The 18,598-nt window shown below is 40.7% G+C and overlaps 1 protein-coding gene across 39 annotated transcripts in view; it reads right to left on the bottom strand.

The window, feature by feature from the left end:
- The window catches only part of NRXN3 (neurexin 3), a 1,052,972-nt gene that overhangs the window by 567,002 nt on the left and 467,372 nt on the right, over positions 1-18,598 (bottom strand). For all 39 annotated transcript variants that reach the window (XM_052782846.1, XM_052782845.1, XM_052782867.1 and 36 more), the window contains 3 exons: positions 15,921-16,302; positions 14,354-14,544; positions 13,658-13,831 (listed from right to left, as the gene is read on the bottom strand). In XM_052782846.1, coding sequence (XP_052638806.1) covers positions 13,658-13,831; positions 14,354-14,544; positions 15,921-16,302 — 747 coding nt within the window. The remainder of the gene's footprint in view (positions 1-13,657; positions 13,832-14,353; positions 14,545-15,920; positions 16,303-18,598) is intronic.

Raw genomic sequence — 18,598 nt, 5'->3', positions numbered from 1 at the left:
GTAGTGAGAGAGTCCAGAGAGCCAAAGGACTTGAATTCATGACCAGTATTGTGGTTTCTGAATTGTATTTTACAGAAACCAACTGTGAAGATGGAAACAATACTTTCAAAGCAGCCAGAGGAAAAAAAAAGAAAAAGAAAAAAAAACCACAAGGATGAGGAATTTTGAAAGCCTGACAATACCACAAGGAAGCTCAAAGCCTGATCTGCATCTTCAGAGTCAGTTGTGACAGCACAGCATAGATGCTGGGTATTATGCTTTGCCTCAGTCCTTAGTACTATAGGCCGTTTGCGTGGTAAAAGGATCTTTAAGAGTTCATCTACTCCTGCTGTTTACAGCCCTTGCCTGATGTCATAATCCTCCATCTGTGGCAACAGAATTTTGTTCAGAGCAACTAACAGGGATGTCACAGAGGATTAGGATTAGGGAGAAAAGCGACAGAAGCACAGGAAGGCTTATAAAACATGAAGATTGTGTTACCATGCACATGCCCTTTAGTGTTAACAAACAAGGAAAGAAAAGACAACAAACAATTTACATATACAGCAGTAGAACTGGTTCTAAATTACCAATGTCATCAGGGTTCAGGTCTACTTTTAACCTCATTCCTTTGGCAACACTTACAGCAGCCACAGTAAAAGAAAAGTTTCAGAACTAGTCTTCATATAATAATCTGAGATACATCTGATAAATCACACTACGCTTTTAATTAATAAAATATGCATGCTGACTTTAATTTTCCCCCTAAGTTTCCAACACACTGACAACACTTGCTATTTCCGTTGAGCACATTTTTGTTCAAAGGCCTTGGTTTTGTTGTCTGTCTGTAGCTGGGCTTGGCACATTGTCTTCTTCACGCCACATGCACAGTGGGAAGGGGAGTGAGTAGGTAGTACATACAGAATAAAAGTGGAGAAGTCCCCAGTACAGAAAAGCATCCCCACTAGCAGAAGTGTGACTTGCTCTGTCTCCTCCTGTCCAGACTAAGCCTACCAACAGAGGCAGCTCCCTAGGAATATGAGATGGCAAAGCAGAATTCTTCAACAGTGTCCATTTGATCTTTATTTCTGCATCTCTAATTTTTACTGGAACAGCTCAGTATCTGAGGATTTACAGGACCTGAGATCTTGTTGGGTCTCCCTCCCTGGGAAGAAGTCCAGTATTTACACTTTTCTTTGAAGTCACCTAGCTAGATGTATGGTTTGTTTATTAGTTTTACCACTAAGTAGTTGAAGAAAATCACCTTAGAAGAGTACAGTAGCCAGATCTCTTATCCATATTCTGCTTGGAAAAACTACTTTGTCTCGCTCTTTCCTGCAATTTCAGCTGTATGGGAGGTTTGTCTTTGCCCTAAAACTAAAAAAATTTGAATTCTACTGCTGCACCTTGCTAAAACTGCCATGTTTCATCCCACAGGTGGGCACGTTTCACTGGCAAGAGAAGTCACTCCTGCTGTGTCATTTGAAAGCTCTTTGCAGAGAAAGGAACTTTAGGAATAAAAGACAGTATTGTGTTTATCATTATTCCAAGTTACATGAGGAATCAGTTTCTTTGTACAACAGCTGCAGGATTATAACACAACTGCCTCGTGCTTTAATCGTAACTAGTGATAAGCATTAAGCTAAGCAAACCATTCTTGGTCTTGCACATAACACCCTCCTTCACACATCAAAAATTCACTCCTATTGAAAGGAATCTACCATTTGTGTTAACATTATTTTCTCAGTAAGTTGAAGATCTGCAACAGGCAAGGTTCAATGGCACCATGGGTCCGTTTTCAATCTCCATCTCCCTAAATGCTCCCATCTTTTTTTCTTGTACCTTCAAAGAGGTTAAGAAGAGATAGGAAAGTAACACATGCAAGACATCTTTACTGTCTTTGCAGAATAAGGTGCTTCTTTTGTCCTATAGTTCCTAAATTGCAAATGCCATCAAGCACTAAAATATCTCTACCACTACCAGTCAGATGTTATGATGGGCAATTTATACCTATGATAAATCTACAATCTACTTCTGTCAGCACTCCTCTTTCATAACCAGCAATAGTCTGCTTTTTTTAATTCAATGTGCAGGCCCAGTAGAGCTCAGAGAGGTGTCAGGTCTTGGAAACCATATGCACTAGGTAGAATATATACCTATTCCAGGACTTACTCTTAGTGCAGGTTAAGGAGGAAATGAAGTTAATCCAGCTAAGTTTTCCAATTTTAGAATAATGTGGAAAAGAATATTTTTTCTGAGTAAAGTGTGACCAAAATTGAGACTGAATCTCATAGAACCATCACTTCACTGGATGGACCATATCTCATATGCTGTAACTGTCAAACACCAATGGTGGCATGTTGACACTTACTTTGCACAAATGTAAGAAACTAAAGTACAGTCAAGGTTCAGTGCACGATTCAGAAAGTTAGATCCTGTATTTTGAGTCACAGGTAGTAGAAAGCAGGAATATCACAGAGTAACTTTAACTTAGCAAACTAGAACCAAAAAACAAAAAGGGATTTTCAAGGATTGCAAGGCCAGTTCTATGAGCTCTCTCAGTTCCAGATTTTGTTAAGAACTCATCATTCCTTTCATCGCCTAAATAAGGTTAGACATCTGGCAGGTTCCATATTTAAAAAGTTACCCATTGTCAGAAGTAACTCAAAAGCCAGCATTCTGCAGTCCTCTGAAAATACAGCCGTTTATTGCAGTGCCTCAACAGAACATGAACTCTTCATTCACCTGACGTCAGTTATGATACCAAGTCCTTCTGTTTTAAACATGTGGCTGGTCTAAAAATTTCAGGGACTGGGACTAGCTAAAATAACAAATGTGCAAGTTTCCCATAGGAAGCACATTTACCTCAAGATGAAAGGAGAAGGGAATCAGCAGCAATTGGCAAACCACAGAGGATGGATCTACAAGGTGGTAGGGGTTTTTTCCCCTCCATGGAACCTGGCACATACCTATCTTCCTCCTTCTTGTCACCCTGCCACTCTCCATCTCCAAGCAACCTAAAAGGTCTTGAGCAAAGTGCTCATACATATGCTGGTGAGGGAAGAACAAAAAAAAAAAGCCAACGATACAACAAAAAGTCAACTGCATAAAAGGGAGTATGGCTAGACCCGAGATGAGACAAGGGACAGAGAGATGCAAATGAAGTAGAGAAAGTAAACAGTATCCAGACATTCAGACACAAAAACTGAAAGCAGAAAGGAAAAAGTGAAGGGGCTGTATGTGACCAAGAGAAATATAGTCAATTGGAAAAACACCTTTCCCCACTACAAGTCACAGCAGTACAAAAGTACCAGGCCTCATGGTCTATTCTGAAATAGCCAAACCTATTTAGCAAAGGCTGATTTCCTGAAAAGCCAATAATCCACATTATGTACTCAAGACAAAAGTTTCTCCTTAGGCTTCAATGTGATCAGATGTCTCCATCTGAAGGGCAAATATTCCTATAGGGTTAAGACCGCTGTAAAAATATGAGCTTGAGCTGCAATAATCTTCACAGCTGTGACAAGCATTTAGGTTCTGAGGGCTCTGGAAAAACCAAATCAAAGAAATCTGTTCTGGGACCTCTTCTTCATACTGCACCCACTTCGATGGACATCAAGAGTCAAGCAGGAAATCCTTGGCATGTATTCTGAATTCTGATGGACACACAAGTGACTAGAGAGAACAACAGCGGCTGCAGCCAGAGAGACAGGGTACTTGCTGACATCTAACACAAGTCCACGTCCCAGATTACCTGCCACAGTTTGAATGCATGGCACAGAACACCTTAATCCTCAAGTTAATTACACTTCAGTGTACTTTCAGGATGCTTTTTCTCCCCACATCAGTCCCAGCCCACGTATCCTTCCTATGCTTTCAAATGTCATCCTTTACCACTTTCATTTACATAAACTTCAGAAATCCCCTAGAGGCCGCATCTAATACTCTCTAAATACTTAATCTCTGTAAGACAGAGTACGTCAATTTTTTAGTTGGGAATAGGCCAGAGATGCCAACAAAACATGGTCACAGTCAGATGTTCCACATGCATAGCGCACAATACATCACACTAACTTCTGCCTACCTCTAGGCTGTCAAATATTTCAGATTCAGTGTTTCATATACATTCAATGGCTAAAATTATCTCAGGCTGCCAGTATCTTTATCTGTTGGGTAAGAGGGTGCCTCCTAATATGCTTCTGTCTATTAACAACTGTTATAGTGATAAACTGTTTACCCATTAAAATCTTCTTGGTTCCTCCATAAATATTTTTATCCTTTTCTACTGAGCCATAGAATGCCAAACCCTACCTAAAAACACAGCTGATATTCTGAAGCAAAGGTAACTGCTACCTGCCTACACCTGGAATACAGAACAGGAATATTTTAATTTGAAAATTTCATCTATTGCATTAGTTCAGGTCAGCAACGTCACCAGGTTTTCACAGAAAACATGGTGAATAGAAAAGAAATTTATGAAGCACATGATTAAAGCCACAGAAACTTAATTCCAGTAATATGTAAAATGTTGGGAAGTCTTGTCTATCTCAGAGTGAAACAGGAACACTCTACATGTTTTCTCCTACAACAAAACCTTAGACTAAACCTGTGGCTTAGACACAAAATTTCAAGGTGATTAAGCTGATACCATTACAGATATCACCTGTGGCTTCAGGACTGTTAAAGAGAGACACATTGTTCAATGCTTCCGATTTCCCCCTACACCCGAGACCATTCTCTCCTTTTCCATTAAAAAGGAGGAGCATTTTCTTAAACTTCCACAACATTCAGGAACAAATTAACCTGTACTTTATATTGCAGTCTCTCTAGATGAGTTGGAAAGTATACTTTCACTATCATGTTTAAAGGGGTAGACTTTCAACACCATGGAAAACATCTCTCCAGTTGTACTAATATCAAAGTCCTATTAGTTTCTAATAAGCAGGTTTCCTCACTTATGTCCCAGGGAAATAGGGTATTTGTATCTAGTTGTTCCATTAAACCTTCCTTCATTATACATCTCCTAAGAACTAGCCTTCATCAAACTGGTTTTCTGTCAGCACTCCTAAGAACTAGCCTTCATCAAACTGGTTTTCTGTCAGCACTCTTTACCCCATCATCTCTCTGTAATTAAAGTGGCATGTTCTCAATTACTATCTGACCTCTCCTCTTTGAGCCATCTTCATTGGTTTCTCCCAATTTTCCCCCACTTTTCTACTGAAGCTACTCTCAGTCTCTTTAATGGCTTTCACTCAAGTATCTTTAGCATTTTAACAGCATCCACATAGTCCTCAACTTTTTGGCAACCTCAAACATCATTGATTGATCCCTTTTTACTTAGCAGGCCATAGCAATAAAAGATGTCAGTAAGAATTTCATGTGAGGATCAACATCATTAAAGAGTCCTAACCGCTTTGTAAAGAGTCAGAGACTATCCAGTAAAAGGTTCTAAAAAAGACCTATAAAAGGTACAAAAATTAGTAGATACAACAGGATCAGGCATGACCACTCATGTTTGATCAATTACAGCTTGTAAAATGCCATCTAACTACTAAGGGAATTTGTAGATAATAGGTTGGGGTTTGGGTTTGTTTTTGTTTTTTGTGTTGGTTTTTTCTTTTAACTGAAATTCCAGAAAGTTATTTCTGTGTTTTTTTGTTTTGTTTTTTTTTTTTTTAAAGTTTAGGTTAAAAAAATAGCTTTTACCTTCTGATCTCACTCCTTAAGATCAGTACTGAAGAATCCAAGTCAGCTTTTTGTTTTGTAAAGCTCTGAGGGCCTCCTGTGCCTCTATACACAGCAGCTATTTGCCTGAACAACCATTAGGCATTTCAGGAAATCAACCTGTGCTCTTATGGATATTCAGAGATTGATACAGTCAAGCCCCCCACATCAACAAAAACACCTCCATTGTTTGCCATGTCCTTCTTCAACCCAGATATCCCCTCCAGAGGGGCTAGGGTTTGTCATTCTGTTCTTGTCTCAGAGGTGTGACTGCATCCAGTAAAAGGCATGAAATGTTACATAAAAGCATGTTTCAGTTCAAACCAGTAATGGGGAAGAAGAATTTAGTCAAACAGAAAGGAAGAAACTAGTAATGATAATAACAACAATAATACAATGACAGTAATAATAATAAAAGGATTGGAATACACAAAACAAGTGATGCACAATGCAACTGCTCACCACCTGCTGACCGATGCCCAGTTAGATCCCAAGCAGCGATCCCTCCAGGCCAATTCCCCCCAGTTTATATACAGGACATGACATCACGTGGTATGGAATACCCCGTTGGCCAGTTTGGGTCAGCTGCCCTGGCTGTGTCCCCTCCCAACTTCTTGTGCCCCTCCAGCCTTCTTGCTGGCTGGGCATGAGAAGCTGAAAAAAATCCTTGACTTAGACTAAACATTACTTAGCAACAACTGAACACATCAGTGTTATCAACATTCTTCTCATACTGAACCCAGAACATAACACTATACCAGCTACTAGAAAGAAAATTAACTCTATCCCAGCTGAAACCAGGACAGTATCACAGCCAACATGCATAATCAATGCATGCAGGAATGACAACATAAGCAACAAAGACACAGAGGGACATAGCTACCTTAACCCAACCAAGCAACAGATAACAAAATGACAGACAAGAGATAGGAAATGCATTTCATTCACACATGCACACAGGAGGTCACGCAATTTACAGATAGTAGAAAGAGAAGAAAAAACATTAAGACAGATTTTTTCTCATTTGAGAAATACTTAGAATCCATTTAAGTAAAAAAAAAAAAAAAAAAAATCTATTTGACTTTCAGCATATTAGTCAATAATATTTTTCTTTTGTTCCTACATCCAGGCTCTGGAGCTGAACTTAAATCTTCTGTCTCTCATGAAAGCACAGATTGCCCTGGCTTTTTGTCCAAAGTGAATTTATTGCCAGAAAACCATAGGGAACTGGTAACTCTGGAAGATGACAACCTCTGTTTATCCCAAGAACTGAACTTGACACTCGGTGTAAAGTGACAGTAAAGCCTTGTCCCCTCACAAGCTGTTGCCTGCACATGGATTTCAACACCTCCTTCAGAAAACTTGCATCAACAGGCAAAGAGACAGCCAAGGCTTTAAACCCATATAATCTTCGTCAATCTCATCAGAGCAATCAAAAGAAATGACAGTAGTACAAGGTCACTCTTTCACCTAGGTGGGAATGATCTTGTTATCTGTGGTCAAATCAGTCCACATGGCAAAACAGAATCATAAATCTACCAAGTCTGACTGAATATCCAAGTACACTTTCTGAAAATTGTAGAGCATAAAAAAGCAAACCAGAACAATACCACTGATGCTCTTCCATTTAGGCACAGGATTTTTTTTTTTTTTTTTCCAATGGAGTCCAGTTCATAGGGAAGCCACACAGATTTTTGATGTGTTACACCTTGATTCTACGTTTTCTCTTTCAGTATGGAAAAAGCAGACGACAAAGATGGGAGTACAAGCAGCAGCTCCTGAATCCCTTGCCACTGAACGTTACATATTTCTATTATACAGCACAATGGGAACAACAAAATACCAAATCACTGACCTCATTGCTCAAAAGATGGGTAATTAGGAAGTGCATACACACCTTTATAACCTTCTGTTCTTAAAAGTTCTAATATCACAGCTGATGTTGAAGAGAGATTGGTAGCTCTCCCTTTCTCCCAGTGTCTCCTTTTACATTTACAACCCAATAAACTAGAACTGGCATATACAGATGCCATTTCCTATGGTTCCTATGAAGTTTAACATTTTGAATCTTTGCTATTGTTTTGCAGCCCATGAATGACTCAACATGGCAATTACCTTCCTTTTTGAGCTTGTCATATTTTTCTTCCCACTTCTGGAACTGCTCTACTACATAGAGCCATAAAATCCCCAGAGTTCTTCAAAGAAAATGGAGAAGAAACGGGGGAGGGGTGCAAAGAGGAGAAGGATGCACTTCTCCATATATCACCTTCAACACACATTCTAACAAAGTAATTTCTGTGTAACAAACAAGCACTTTTCCTAACTGCCCTGCTCCTCATCTTTGTAGCTGAGCTGGAGCAAAACTTGTTCATTCTGTAATTCCAGTAGCACTACGACAATGCAATACAAAAGCATAAAGAACAAGAAAGCTGTCAAACTATCATGGAGTAAATTAACGCTCCAGTCCTCAATGGACAACCTTTGATTCCACAGAGAAAGTGAAGTATCACCAGATTTGAAGTTTCACTACTGAGCAGATGAAGGGTGAAATCCTTTCTGACATTATCCTGCTGTGAGATTTTACGCATGAGATTAGATTTTCTTTTTTTCCACATACTGCTTAGTATACAAAATGCATTTCTGATTATCCAGCCTGTATGTGTCATTCATGCTTTTCATGCACCAGTGAATTCCAAAGGTTAACTATACTATTTCATGGAAAGTAGCACAAGATTATGATTTTACTGCAGAATCTGAAAGAAGATTAAGTTAGGGCAAAAAAAAGTCCCAAAACATCTGGAACAGTGTCAGCCAGTTTAATAATAATCACTCTCCTTTGTGAGAAGCTGTTATCAGTGGAACAGGTGAGGAAAGGTGAAAAGGAAAGGAAGAAGCCACATCTCTAAAGCACATAGAAAACTGCCTTGTAGAAGAAATACAATGTTCTTCAACCACTGCTGTTAGGTTTGTTTGGCTGGGGGCAGGATATGGTGAATGTGAGTATTCAGAAAGTGCAGCTGAATTTCAGATAGCTCTAGTGCCCATAGTAAGCAACATAAGGATGTCCAAAAAAAGGAAAACACAGGAGAACATGTGGCAAATTAATAAAGAGGTGAAAAAATACCCCAACTGCAGGAAGTACTCATTAATATTTAGGGCAACATCTTTAAACTCCACAGAATCTGCCTAACTTCTTCCAGGACCAGTAAGGAAAAAGCAGCGAGTCACTCAGTCTTGACTTTTGTGGATGGAATAAACTGATCCATTCATCTAGTAGTAAGGCCAGGAATGAAGTGCTCAGCAAAAAAAATTGATTTTAGAAGTCTAGAATCAAGGAGGAGCTGACCTGAAGTTTAAATTGGTTTACTTTCAAGAAGGGAGAGAAGGTCACCTGGAACAACTTCTTCCGTCCTCCAACTTGCATACACACCACAGTGCAGACATCTTTTCTCTCAAGATGTGCATGTCTGACACAGAAATGGAAATAGCCTGTATTACTCAAACTCAGGAGCTGTATAAAAATTGCCAACCACAGCCCACAGGCTGTTGAGCTAGAGACTAAAGAGAACCAGGTCATAATACAGGGCTGCTTTTCCTCAGTTTCTAATGCTTTTCTCACCTCCAGTGGCCTCCACCCACTACTTCAGAGTGCTCTGCAAGACACAGTTGAATTTTATACTCTCATCGCAAACAGATGAATACCATGTGCCTACTTTATGGGCGGAGAGAGCAAGGCCCAAAGTAGGTGGCAGACTTGCCTGCAAGCTTCCAGTAGAAGCGTGCCCCCAAAATGAAGTCCTTTCTAAGAACTGACTTTGTCTTTTCAGAATGTTCGGTAGCCTGACCCAACACTGACACAAGGACCATTTAAGTCTTAACCACTTTCCTACCTTTTGTACCTTTTCTCCCAGGCCCTCTCACCAACCTCTTTTTTGAGCTGGTGGCAGAGGAAAAGACCCTGTTGTTACATAAAAGATGGCAATGATAGCTGCAGTTAGCACGAGAGCTAAAGATACTCTGTGAAAAATGAATAAATATATTGGTATAACGTCATTATCCTGAAACCTCATTCTTCTCACAGTTGCATGTAGCACATCAACCCAGAACAGATTTTACACACCAGGCAGCAAGAAGGTTTCTGGCTTTACTAAATACCTTCCAGGGAAACACAAGCTGCCACTACAGATCTGACCAGACCTTCAAGATCAATGAAGAGCTGCCTGTTGTTCCCAAAAAATCAGAAATGCAGCAGTTGCAGAAGAGTGATAAAAATAAAGCAGACCATCACATGCAAAAAAGAAGGGGTGTATAGCGTGGAGCTTTTAATTCCATGAGCTCATTTGACATTTCAGACACTCTTAGGTTCTCCCAGACAATTACCCACAAAATTCTTTGCCAAAAGCAATGGTCCTACAGGACACATCAAAACACAAAACAGGTTAGTGTGTCAGCTATCATGTTGTCCAACACACAGGTCATTGAGCAGCAGACTTCAAAAGCTGAAAGCCTAAGTTTGTACAGCGCACAAGGAAGCTGCATAATGCAAAAGGAAGCTGACACTTCAGCTAACACACAGGATAAAGAGGTTACTTAGCTGTGCTATCCTAAAAAAAATCCCACCATAGGTAATTTAAAGAAATTATAGGAATAAAACTGATAGGCAGAGATAAAGTAATTCTTGCCTTAGGTCTTGAAGTGCCTTTTTTTTTTTTTTTTAGCACTACTATACACTATTAAACATCAGCCACTTTCAGTCTCAAGGATGCTTGCATTTCAGTTAATGACTTCTACATATGGCCTAAGAATGCTTTGGGATTCTCCAGGTCCTAAAGAAAAAGCTCTCAGATATTTATACTGAAAGTGCTTCCTGCTCAAATAGGAGCACTGCCTTACCCATCACTAGAATAGAGCTGATTTTACAATGTGGTAGGTTTGTGCTTTGGTGCACAGCAAGGCTGAATTATGCTTGAGCACATAAGAGGAACAATGTGGCCAAGGAAATTCAATGGCTTGCTTAAACCAAGTTAAGAGGAGGTGGCAGTAGAATGAAGACAATAAAGAATATTATTTTCCTATTAAAACTTGTGAATCTTGATTGGTGGTATGGAATAAGGTACTGAAATACATGAATAGAGATAACAAATGCAAACAGGATGCAATGATGTCACCCATTTGTAATGGTACTAGTCTGTCTTAGGTGGGACAGTGCTGTCTACTGACCTACATCTCACATTCTACTATTCTCCAGGCTTCCTTCCTCCACACATCCTTTGCTTCTGTTCTGAGATCAAACTGACAGTTTCAGAGAAAACAGTTGCCACCTTGTAATATCCTCTGCTTCTGAAAGCAAAGCCGCAGCAAGAGACAAGCACTAGCAGAAATCTTTCTCACCATATTTGGAAGGCAAGATTCATATGTGGGGATGGAATGATATTTCTTTATGCATGCACGTGGTCCCACTGCCCTTCATGATGAAATAAGGACATGTCCTGCAAATCAACACACAGCACAACTGTTCACCCAAAAAGCCTGCAAGTGTTTAGTACAAACATTTAAACATCACGAGACAGCGAGAACTGCTTGGGACTTCAGCCCTTAAAAATGTTGTTAAGACTGCACCCAAGATCACTTCAGATGGAAACAAAATAGGGAGACTTAAATAAGGACCGAACATGCTTAGAGTTTTTGTTTTCTTAGAGAAAGGGGAAGTAGGTGTGACTTTCAGTGGCAACTGTAAGAACAGGCACCAGCAGGCAGCACTCAAGATGTGAGATGAAGCTTTGGGGATTGCTGTGATTCAAAAAACAAATGAAACAGCCTTCTGTTGGCCCAATTCTCAGGTTTTTTACTAATCCTAAACATGTTGGCAAAGAGAACAGCTTCCTCTTCAGCAGTTCCCTTGGTACTGAGCAGAGACTGTTCAGGAAGATAGCACGGGCACTGCTTTGCAAGATCAAGTTCTTCCAAAGGCAGAATGAGGGCCATCATTGACCTTCCCACCCAGTTTTTTAGGTGTCTCCAACTTTGAATCTTGTTTGAAGGGCTTTAGAAGAGAAGGGAGACTCACATTCCTGACATTTGTAAGAATGAAACAATCTCCACATTCAGGCGGCAGCTGTGCTAGTACCAGACTGGCACACAAAGTGCCACATTACATGTTTGGGAGTGGCACTGATATTACATAACCTCAGTAATAGGATGCTAAATCAAAGAACTACACTGGGTACAGGAGACGGAAACACCACAGCTGTAATAATGGTGCAGTCTTCTGGGAAAGCATCACGACTGTTCGTGAGCCACACACAGAACAGGTTAGTCTAATGAGAGGTCCTCTGAAGATGAGCTAGCAGAGATAACATGCAGGCTACATTGCCAACAGATTAAGCTTATTTTAAATAGAAGAATTACTAGAAATCACTAACATTAAAGAAGAGCTTTCAGGGCACCAGGGATAAGCAGAAAAGACATTTTCAAAAAACCCCAAATACATTTTTTTTTCCTTGAACCTTGTAAACAACACAGAAAATGTGCACTTCTTTTAGCATTTTGGCTCTGCCACAAATGGGCAAAGCCACAAGTTCTGCTACTATGCTCCTTTCCACAAGGAACAACATGGTTAACAGACACTGTTACATACAGCAGAGAGACAGAAAAAAAACCAGCCTACAGCTGTGCAGCACTTACCAATGCTGTGAATTGGAGTTGACATTGAGTGAGCTCCTGTGACAGCACACAAAATTCTCACAAACTACAGTATTATTGTGGCAGTGTGGAAGGAGGGCTGAGGCACAGGAGCTCCCAGCCAACCAGAACACTGGGAGACAGGGAAGGGATCAGATTTAATTGGACTGCCAATTTGGTGTTTCATGAATACTCAAAGATAGCACTAAGATGATACTTCCAATGCTAAGAAGGGACAGTCTCAACAAGTGGCAAGGCTTCAGCATGATGTAACCTGTAATCTTGAGACTGTAGGGAAATATGATCAAGGAGTAATTTCACTTTGCGAAGTCCTATCTTGAAGGATCAGTTCGAGGGACACATCTTCGCAAACATGCATACCAGACAACTTTACTGATCTTCCTCTAGTGACTGGTAGCCACCACAGTAGACTAGTATTCAGTAGAGCTAGACATAATGGTGATTCTCATTTAACCCAGCCAGCAAAACCTTGGGGTTTTTGACAATAAGTATCCCAAGTGCTTTGGGAATTGATGCTATATGCATGTTACCGAGTCAGTGCTGCTGATGTCAATATTCTTATAATTAATGGGAGCTTAGCAGGAACAGTAAACTATTTAAAGAAGCTTCAAGAAATCACTACTCTTTACATGCTTCAAAAAGTCACTCATCACATTTGTTTCTAAGCTGGCTGGCAAAGAGAAACTACAGGAGAAAGGTTTTCCAGACAGCAGAAGCAATGCCCCCAGTGCTTTCACTGGATGCCCACCTCCTCAAAAAGGAACTCCTGTTTTGGTCTGGTCTTCACCCTTCAGTTCCTTCTACCTTCCACTTGCCCTGCCTCTATTTGTCTTTGAAATACTTACTCCTGTGGATCCCAAAAAAGGGTGCTCTGAAGCATAAGCGAATTGAAGGCTCAGAACATCTTTCAAAGTTTTTGAACTTTTAAGATTACATCTTAAGAGTACTGTAATGTTAATAACCCACTCTACACAAAGTCCTAGTAAATTGTAGTCCACCCCAGTACCATCCTTTCCACTACTGGAGGTATCACCTCACAGGGGATGGAGTATGCAAGAGAACAGCTGCTGAGCTGCTCACAGAAGCTAGCTATCCTTAAGCTGCATCTGGAAGACATAAGTGTAGTGAAGGACGTCACAATGAAAGTAAACTAATGAAATGGACAGTAAGGTGGAGAAGTAGATGCACGGGGGGCAGCTACAAAGTTAGAGGGGAGTGCTTGAGAGGGGAACTTCTCTGAAATCAATTATACCTTCGCATCCACGCTCAATCTGCCCACTGCGGTGCAGAGCGTCATTGATTAGATCAGGCAGACGCCCATTCAAGTCCACAGATGCTAGACAGCCCTGAAATCCATCACGTGAGGCCACTAGCTTCGGGAGATTGCTATACATGCCTTGAGCTAGGCCAGCAATGTAGAGATCACCTAGAGAAGAAAGGTGTAAACATACAAGGAGGAAGTTACATACTTTTTAGAGTGGCTTTCCCCCGCTCCCAACATGAATATAGCAAGCTGAACAGCTGCTCAGAAAAAGTTAAAAGCAGAGCAAGATATTGTGCAAAAAGTCATTTCTGCCTCCTTTATTACAAAAAAACCCCCAAACACCCAAACAAATAACACAAACAACACAAAACCGAAAAACTACCCCCCAAAAAACCACCACCCCCCCGCCAAACAAAAAAAAAAACCAAAATACCCAGCTGTAATTGCATCCTAACTAGCAAAAACTGTAGCATGACAATCAATTTCTGAAAAAGCAAAATATGACAAACTATTCTGCTACAGGAAGTTACCAAACAGAGAAAGAGAAAAATGAAATTGAAAACTGAAATCAGCAAATTCCAGATTTACTGTTTTGTAATGCACGGTTCCTGCAAGCTTTCTCTTGTGCACTGCTTGAATTCCAGAAGAATAAATGGGGGAACTGTCAAGCCTTGTAGAATTTACCTTTAAGATCCAGATTTTTGGCACCATTTATAACCTGAGTGACGACCTTAGTGTCCACCTTTAGGCTGTGTGTGTTACTGTTATCTCTGGTGATGACGACATTGTGCCATTGGTTGTCATTAAGAGGACGATCACTGTTGCCTTTGATCACATTAGGTCCATTTCCAAGGTCAAACACATAGTGTATATACCTGTAAACATAGCAAGAACTAGTTAAAATTATGTAAGAACTCCAACGCTACTGACCCTTATTCTAGCCAGAGCTGATAAATTAACTTACAAAAGCCACAAAGGGAAGTATCTCTGGGTTAGAAAGTTCTAGTAAGCCAAAATATTAGCCACCGATTTGAAAAGGTATAGTTGTTCCCTTTCCACCAAGAAAGTATAAAGATAGTATTTTGAGATGATGACATTTGAAGTAATCAGATTCTAACCATAAAGCACTCCTCTTTTTCACAAAGTTCTCACAGATACACAAAAAGCCTGTCTGTGCATATAATGATTTTTTTAAAATTGGTAATATTGATAAATGTACTGGAGAACACCACTAGATATACTTATTTGGGGCATATATACACCAGATTCATTCTGAGTTTTGAATAACTCCTTTAAGTTAATTGGGAAACTCACTCAAAATATTGTACTGAAATTCACATGAGATCCTAGCCTTATTCAAACAGCTGGAAAACAATTAGCAAAGCTTTCAGCAAAAAATAAAGACCCTAACAAAGACTGAAGTCATGGGAGTGTTACCCTGAATTATTTATATAGTCCAAACACAGAAATCCACCCGAGGATAGAAGAGAAATATTCTACTTAGAAAGGAAAAAAAAAGACAACAAAATTCAACTCACAGAGCACCAGGAGCTTGTGACTCTTGCTTTTTTTTATTGCTCAATGTCCCATTTACAGAAATATGTGCAAAGTTAAAACGGAAACAGATTAAACTATAGTTATACTGAAATAAACAGGACTAGTAAACTGTACTTGTGGAAAACGTCTACTGTGACTAGGTGAGTATATGAGATAAAAATTTGTTCAGCTAACAAAGGGGTTTTTTAATAAGCTATTGGTCTTGCGAAAAGACTACAGCAGCTCAAAAGCAAGCTGAGTTCACTTCTCCTCAAGCATCACCAGCAGAAATATACATTCAGTAGCCCACATGCTCTTTTTTTCCTTCAGTGGAGATGGCAGAAACACAATGAGTCTGTTACAGGGAAAAAAAATATAAGCGGGAAGAAAGACTCAGAGCCCTCAGCACACTTCCTCCTCCTCTGTGCTATTCTGCAAGGTTAACAGGATAAAACATTAGCCTAACTAGATCCAAAGGACTTAAAACATTCATGTTTCACACTGTAGAAATGTCTTTCCCTCAGCCGCAGGGGAAAGTCAGTGATAAAATTTGGAGTCTTAAGCTTCAGTGTTTATGTCCAAGTGCTTTGTCATACACCTCAGCAAACAGAGAAAACATGAGTATGAGGGGAATTTCTCTTTATGCAAGCATTTTAAGCTTACCTATAAGTTTATCTATAAATAAGCTGGTAGAATATAGCAGAAAGTCACCTACCCCTTGACTAGTTCAACTGCAATAAAGTCATTGCCATCACCGCTGTTAAAGAGGATGAAACCATCAGCTGAGGTGGTCTTGAACTGAAAGAAGAGGTGCATGGATGTATAAGCCTGCAAGGTGGCCAAGCTCAGGTAGCTGCTCTTGGTCTTGAATGTCACAGGGTCAGCTATAATGTTGCGGAGACCAAAGCGTGCCTTCAGCTCGCAATAGTCAATGTCACCATTCTTGCACAGGTCAATGTAGAGCATCCCGTTGAACATAAGGCTCTGGAGGTGGCCAATGAAGCTGGAGGGGATGACAGAGATGTACCGTTTCTCCGTCATGATCCCCGTCTCGATGTTGTGGAATTCCAAGCGGGTGTGATCACCAACCATTGTGCCTGAAGGACAGAAACAAAAGAGGAACATGCAGAAAGCCCAGGGATCAGTAACAGGTTATATGGAGCCCCTCACCTTCCAGTTTCCAGACTAACAGCAGTACTAACTTAATCATATCTGATCACTGTTCAGCAGCTTGCATAGGAATGAACGTATAGACTCCTCATGGAGAGGCTTGAGTCTAGTAGTTGCCAAAACCTGGCAGAAGAGAGAAGACAGGACTAAAGGGCCATGGGCAGCAAGCTCTGTGTTTTTCCCTGCGTTTCACAGACGTTTTTGTTTGCAAAGACGACTAGGTCTCTCCCTTAAAGCCTACAGTGATCTACTTGATCCAACAGTCCATCTGCCAAACAACTCAGACACTTCTAAAACAACTCTTACAAGTGCGCTTCCTGAAAACACTCAATAAACACAGAGTAATACAAAAAGAGCAGAACGAGAAGTGAGAACAGTCATAAACCTGCTAATATTTACTCTGTTGTTCTCTCCCGGTGCCCAATGTTATTTCTCTTGTTTTAAGAGCACAGCAGGAGGGAAACACACAAGAATGCAACAGGCAAAAAGCCCTCCATATATTTAAATCATCAACCTACCACTTGGGCTATTTATCACATTTTGACGGATTTTAACCTCTCCATTAAAATATTCAAGCTCTTTAGTATACCAAATATGTCAGATTACTCTTGAAACATATTTAAATGTTTCAATAGGTGTGCTAGGAATCAGTACAGACACAGAACCCACACAGACAGATGAAATACAACCGTATGCTAAAAGACTGGTTTGAGTACAAAGACAAGCTGGACAACATCAGAATGAAAACCATTACAAACAACCTTATTTTAGTCCTCTATAGTTCTTCATTAAGATAAGTTTTAACTATTTGGTCACACAAGTAACCTTTCTACGTAGGCCTTGTGCCATTTAGTATGCAACACGAATAACATTAAATTCATTAATTATTCAACATTTAATTGTTTTCTCATCATTCAATATACAACCATTATTCAAACTCCGCTACAAACATGCCATTATTTTTTCCTCATGTGAAGTTTTCTGCAGTGTTGTATTGAGTCTACGTGGCAAGGTGCTGACTGCGGGGTGGCTGCAGGGCGGCCTCTGTGAGGAGAGGCCGGGGCTGCCCCGTGCTGGACGCAGCCGGTTCCAGCCAGCTCCACAACAGACCCACCGCAGGGCACAGCTGAGCCCCCCAGCCACAATGGTGGCACCTTTCGGAAAGTGTATTTAAGAAATGGCAAAACGCTGCCCATGAGTGAGGAACAAAGGAAAAAAACCAAAACAAAACAAAAACCCCACTAACAGCAAGGTCAGAAAAAGAGGAGGGGGAAGAGGCGCTCCAGGTGCGAGAGTGGAAATTCTCCAGCAGCCCATGGAGAAGACCACGCTGGAGCAGACAGCCACACTGCAGCCCATGGAGGACCCTCATGCCAGAGCAGGTGGATATTTCCTGAAGGAACTGCGGCCCATGGAGAGCCCACACGGGAGCAGGTTTCCCTGACAGCCTGTGGAGAGGACCCACGCGGGAGCACTTCATGAGGGACTGCTGCCCGTGGGAAGGGCCCGCCGCCCGTGGGAAGGGCCCACACTGGAGCAGGGGAAAAGTATGACGAAGAAGGAGTAGCAGAAAGGAGCTGTTACAGACTGACCACAGCCACCACTCCCCATCCCCCTGCACTACTGGGTGGGAGGGAGGTAGAAGAGTCAGGAATGAAGGAACAAACCTGAGAAAAGGAGGGGGTGGGGGAGCATGTTTTACCTTTTGCCTTTGTTTCTCTCCATCCAACTCAATTTTTTAACTGGCAGTAAGTTACATTAATTTTCCCCAAGTCAAGTCTGTTTTGTCCATGACAGTAACAGGTAAGTGATTTCCCTATCTCTATCTTGAACCATGAGTCTTCTCATCCTATTTTCTCCCCTGTCCTATTGAGGAGAGGGAATGAGAGCGCAACTGGGTGGGTGTCTGGCAGCCAGCTACAGTCAACCCACAAGTTCAACAGCACAGTGTGCAAATTATCCTCAAATATTCACTTCATCTTCTACCACTTCTGCAAGATTAAAAGAAAATTACTTTTGATTTTATATACACAAAGCTGAGGAACAGAGAGAACAACATATAAATAGGTTTGGATCTCAAAAAAGAAAAATTTGGCATCCAATTTAGTGGAATATGTAACAACTTCGGAGCATTCACTGGTTTTGAGGCTCAGTACTTCTAGAAATAAGATCCACAATCCCAAATAAGTACCTCCCAAAAGGACAGGTACAATTAGTGATGAA

The sequence above is a fragment of the Harpia harpyja genome, chromosome 3, assembly GCF_026419915.1.
Source record: "Harpia harpyja isolate bHarHar1 chromosome 3, bHarHar1 primary haplotype, whole genome shotgun sequence".
In the NCBI taxonomy this organism is placed as follows: Eukaryota; Metazoa; Chordata; class Aves; order Accipitriformes; family Accipitridae; genus Harpia; species Harpia harpyja.
The sequence above is the reverse complement of the archived record's forward strand: the minus strand, read 5'-3'. Positions and strand labels throughout refer to the sequence as shown.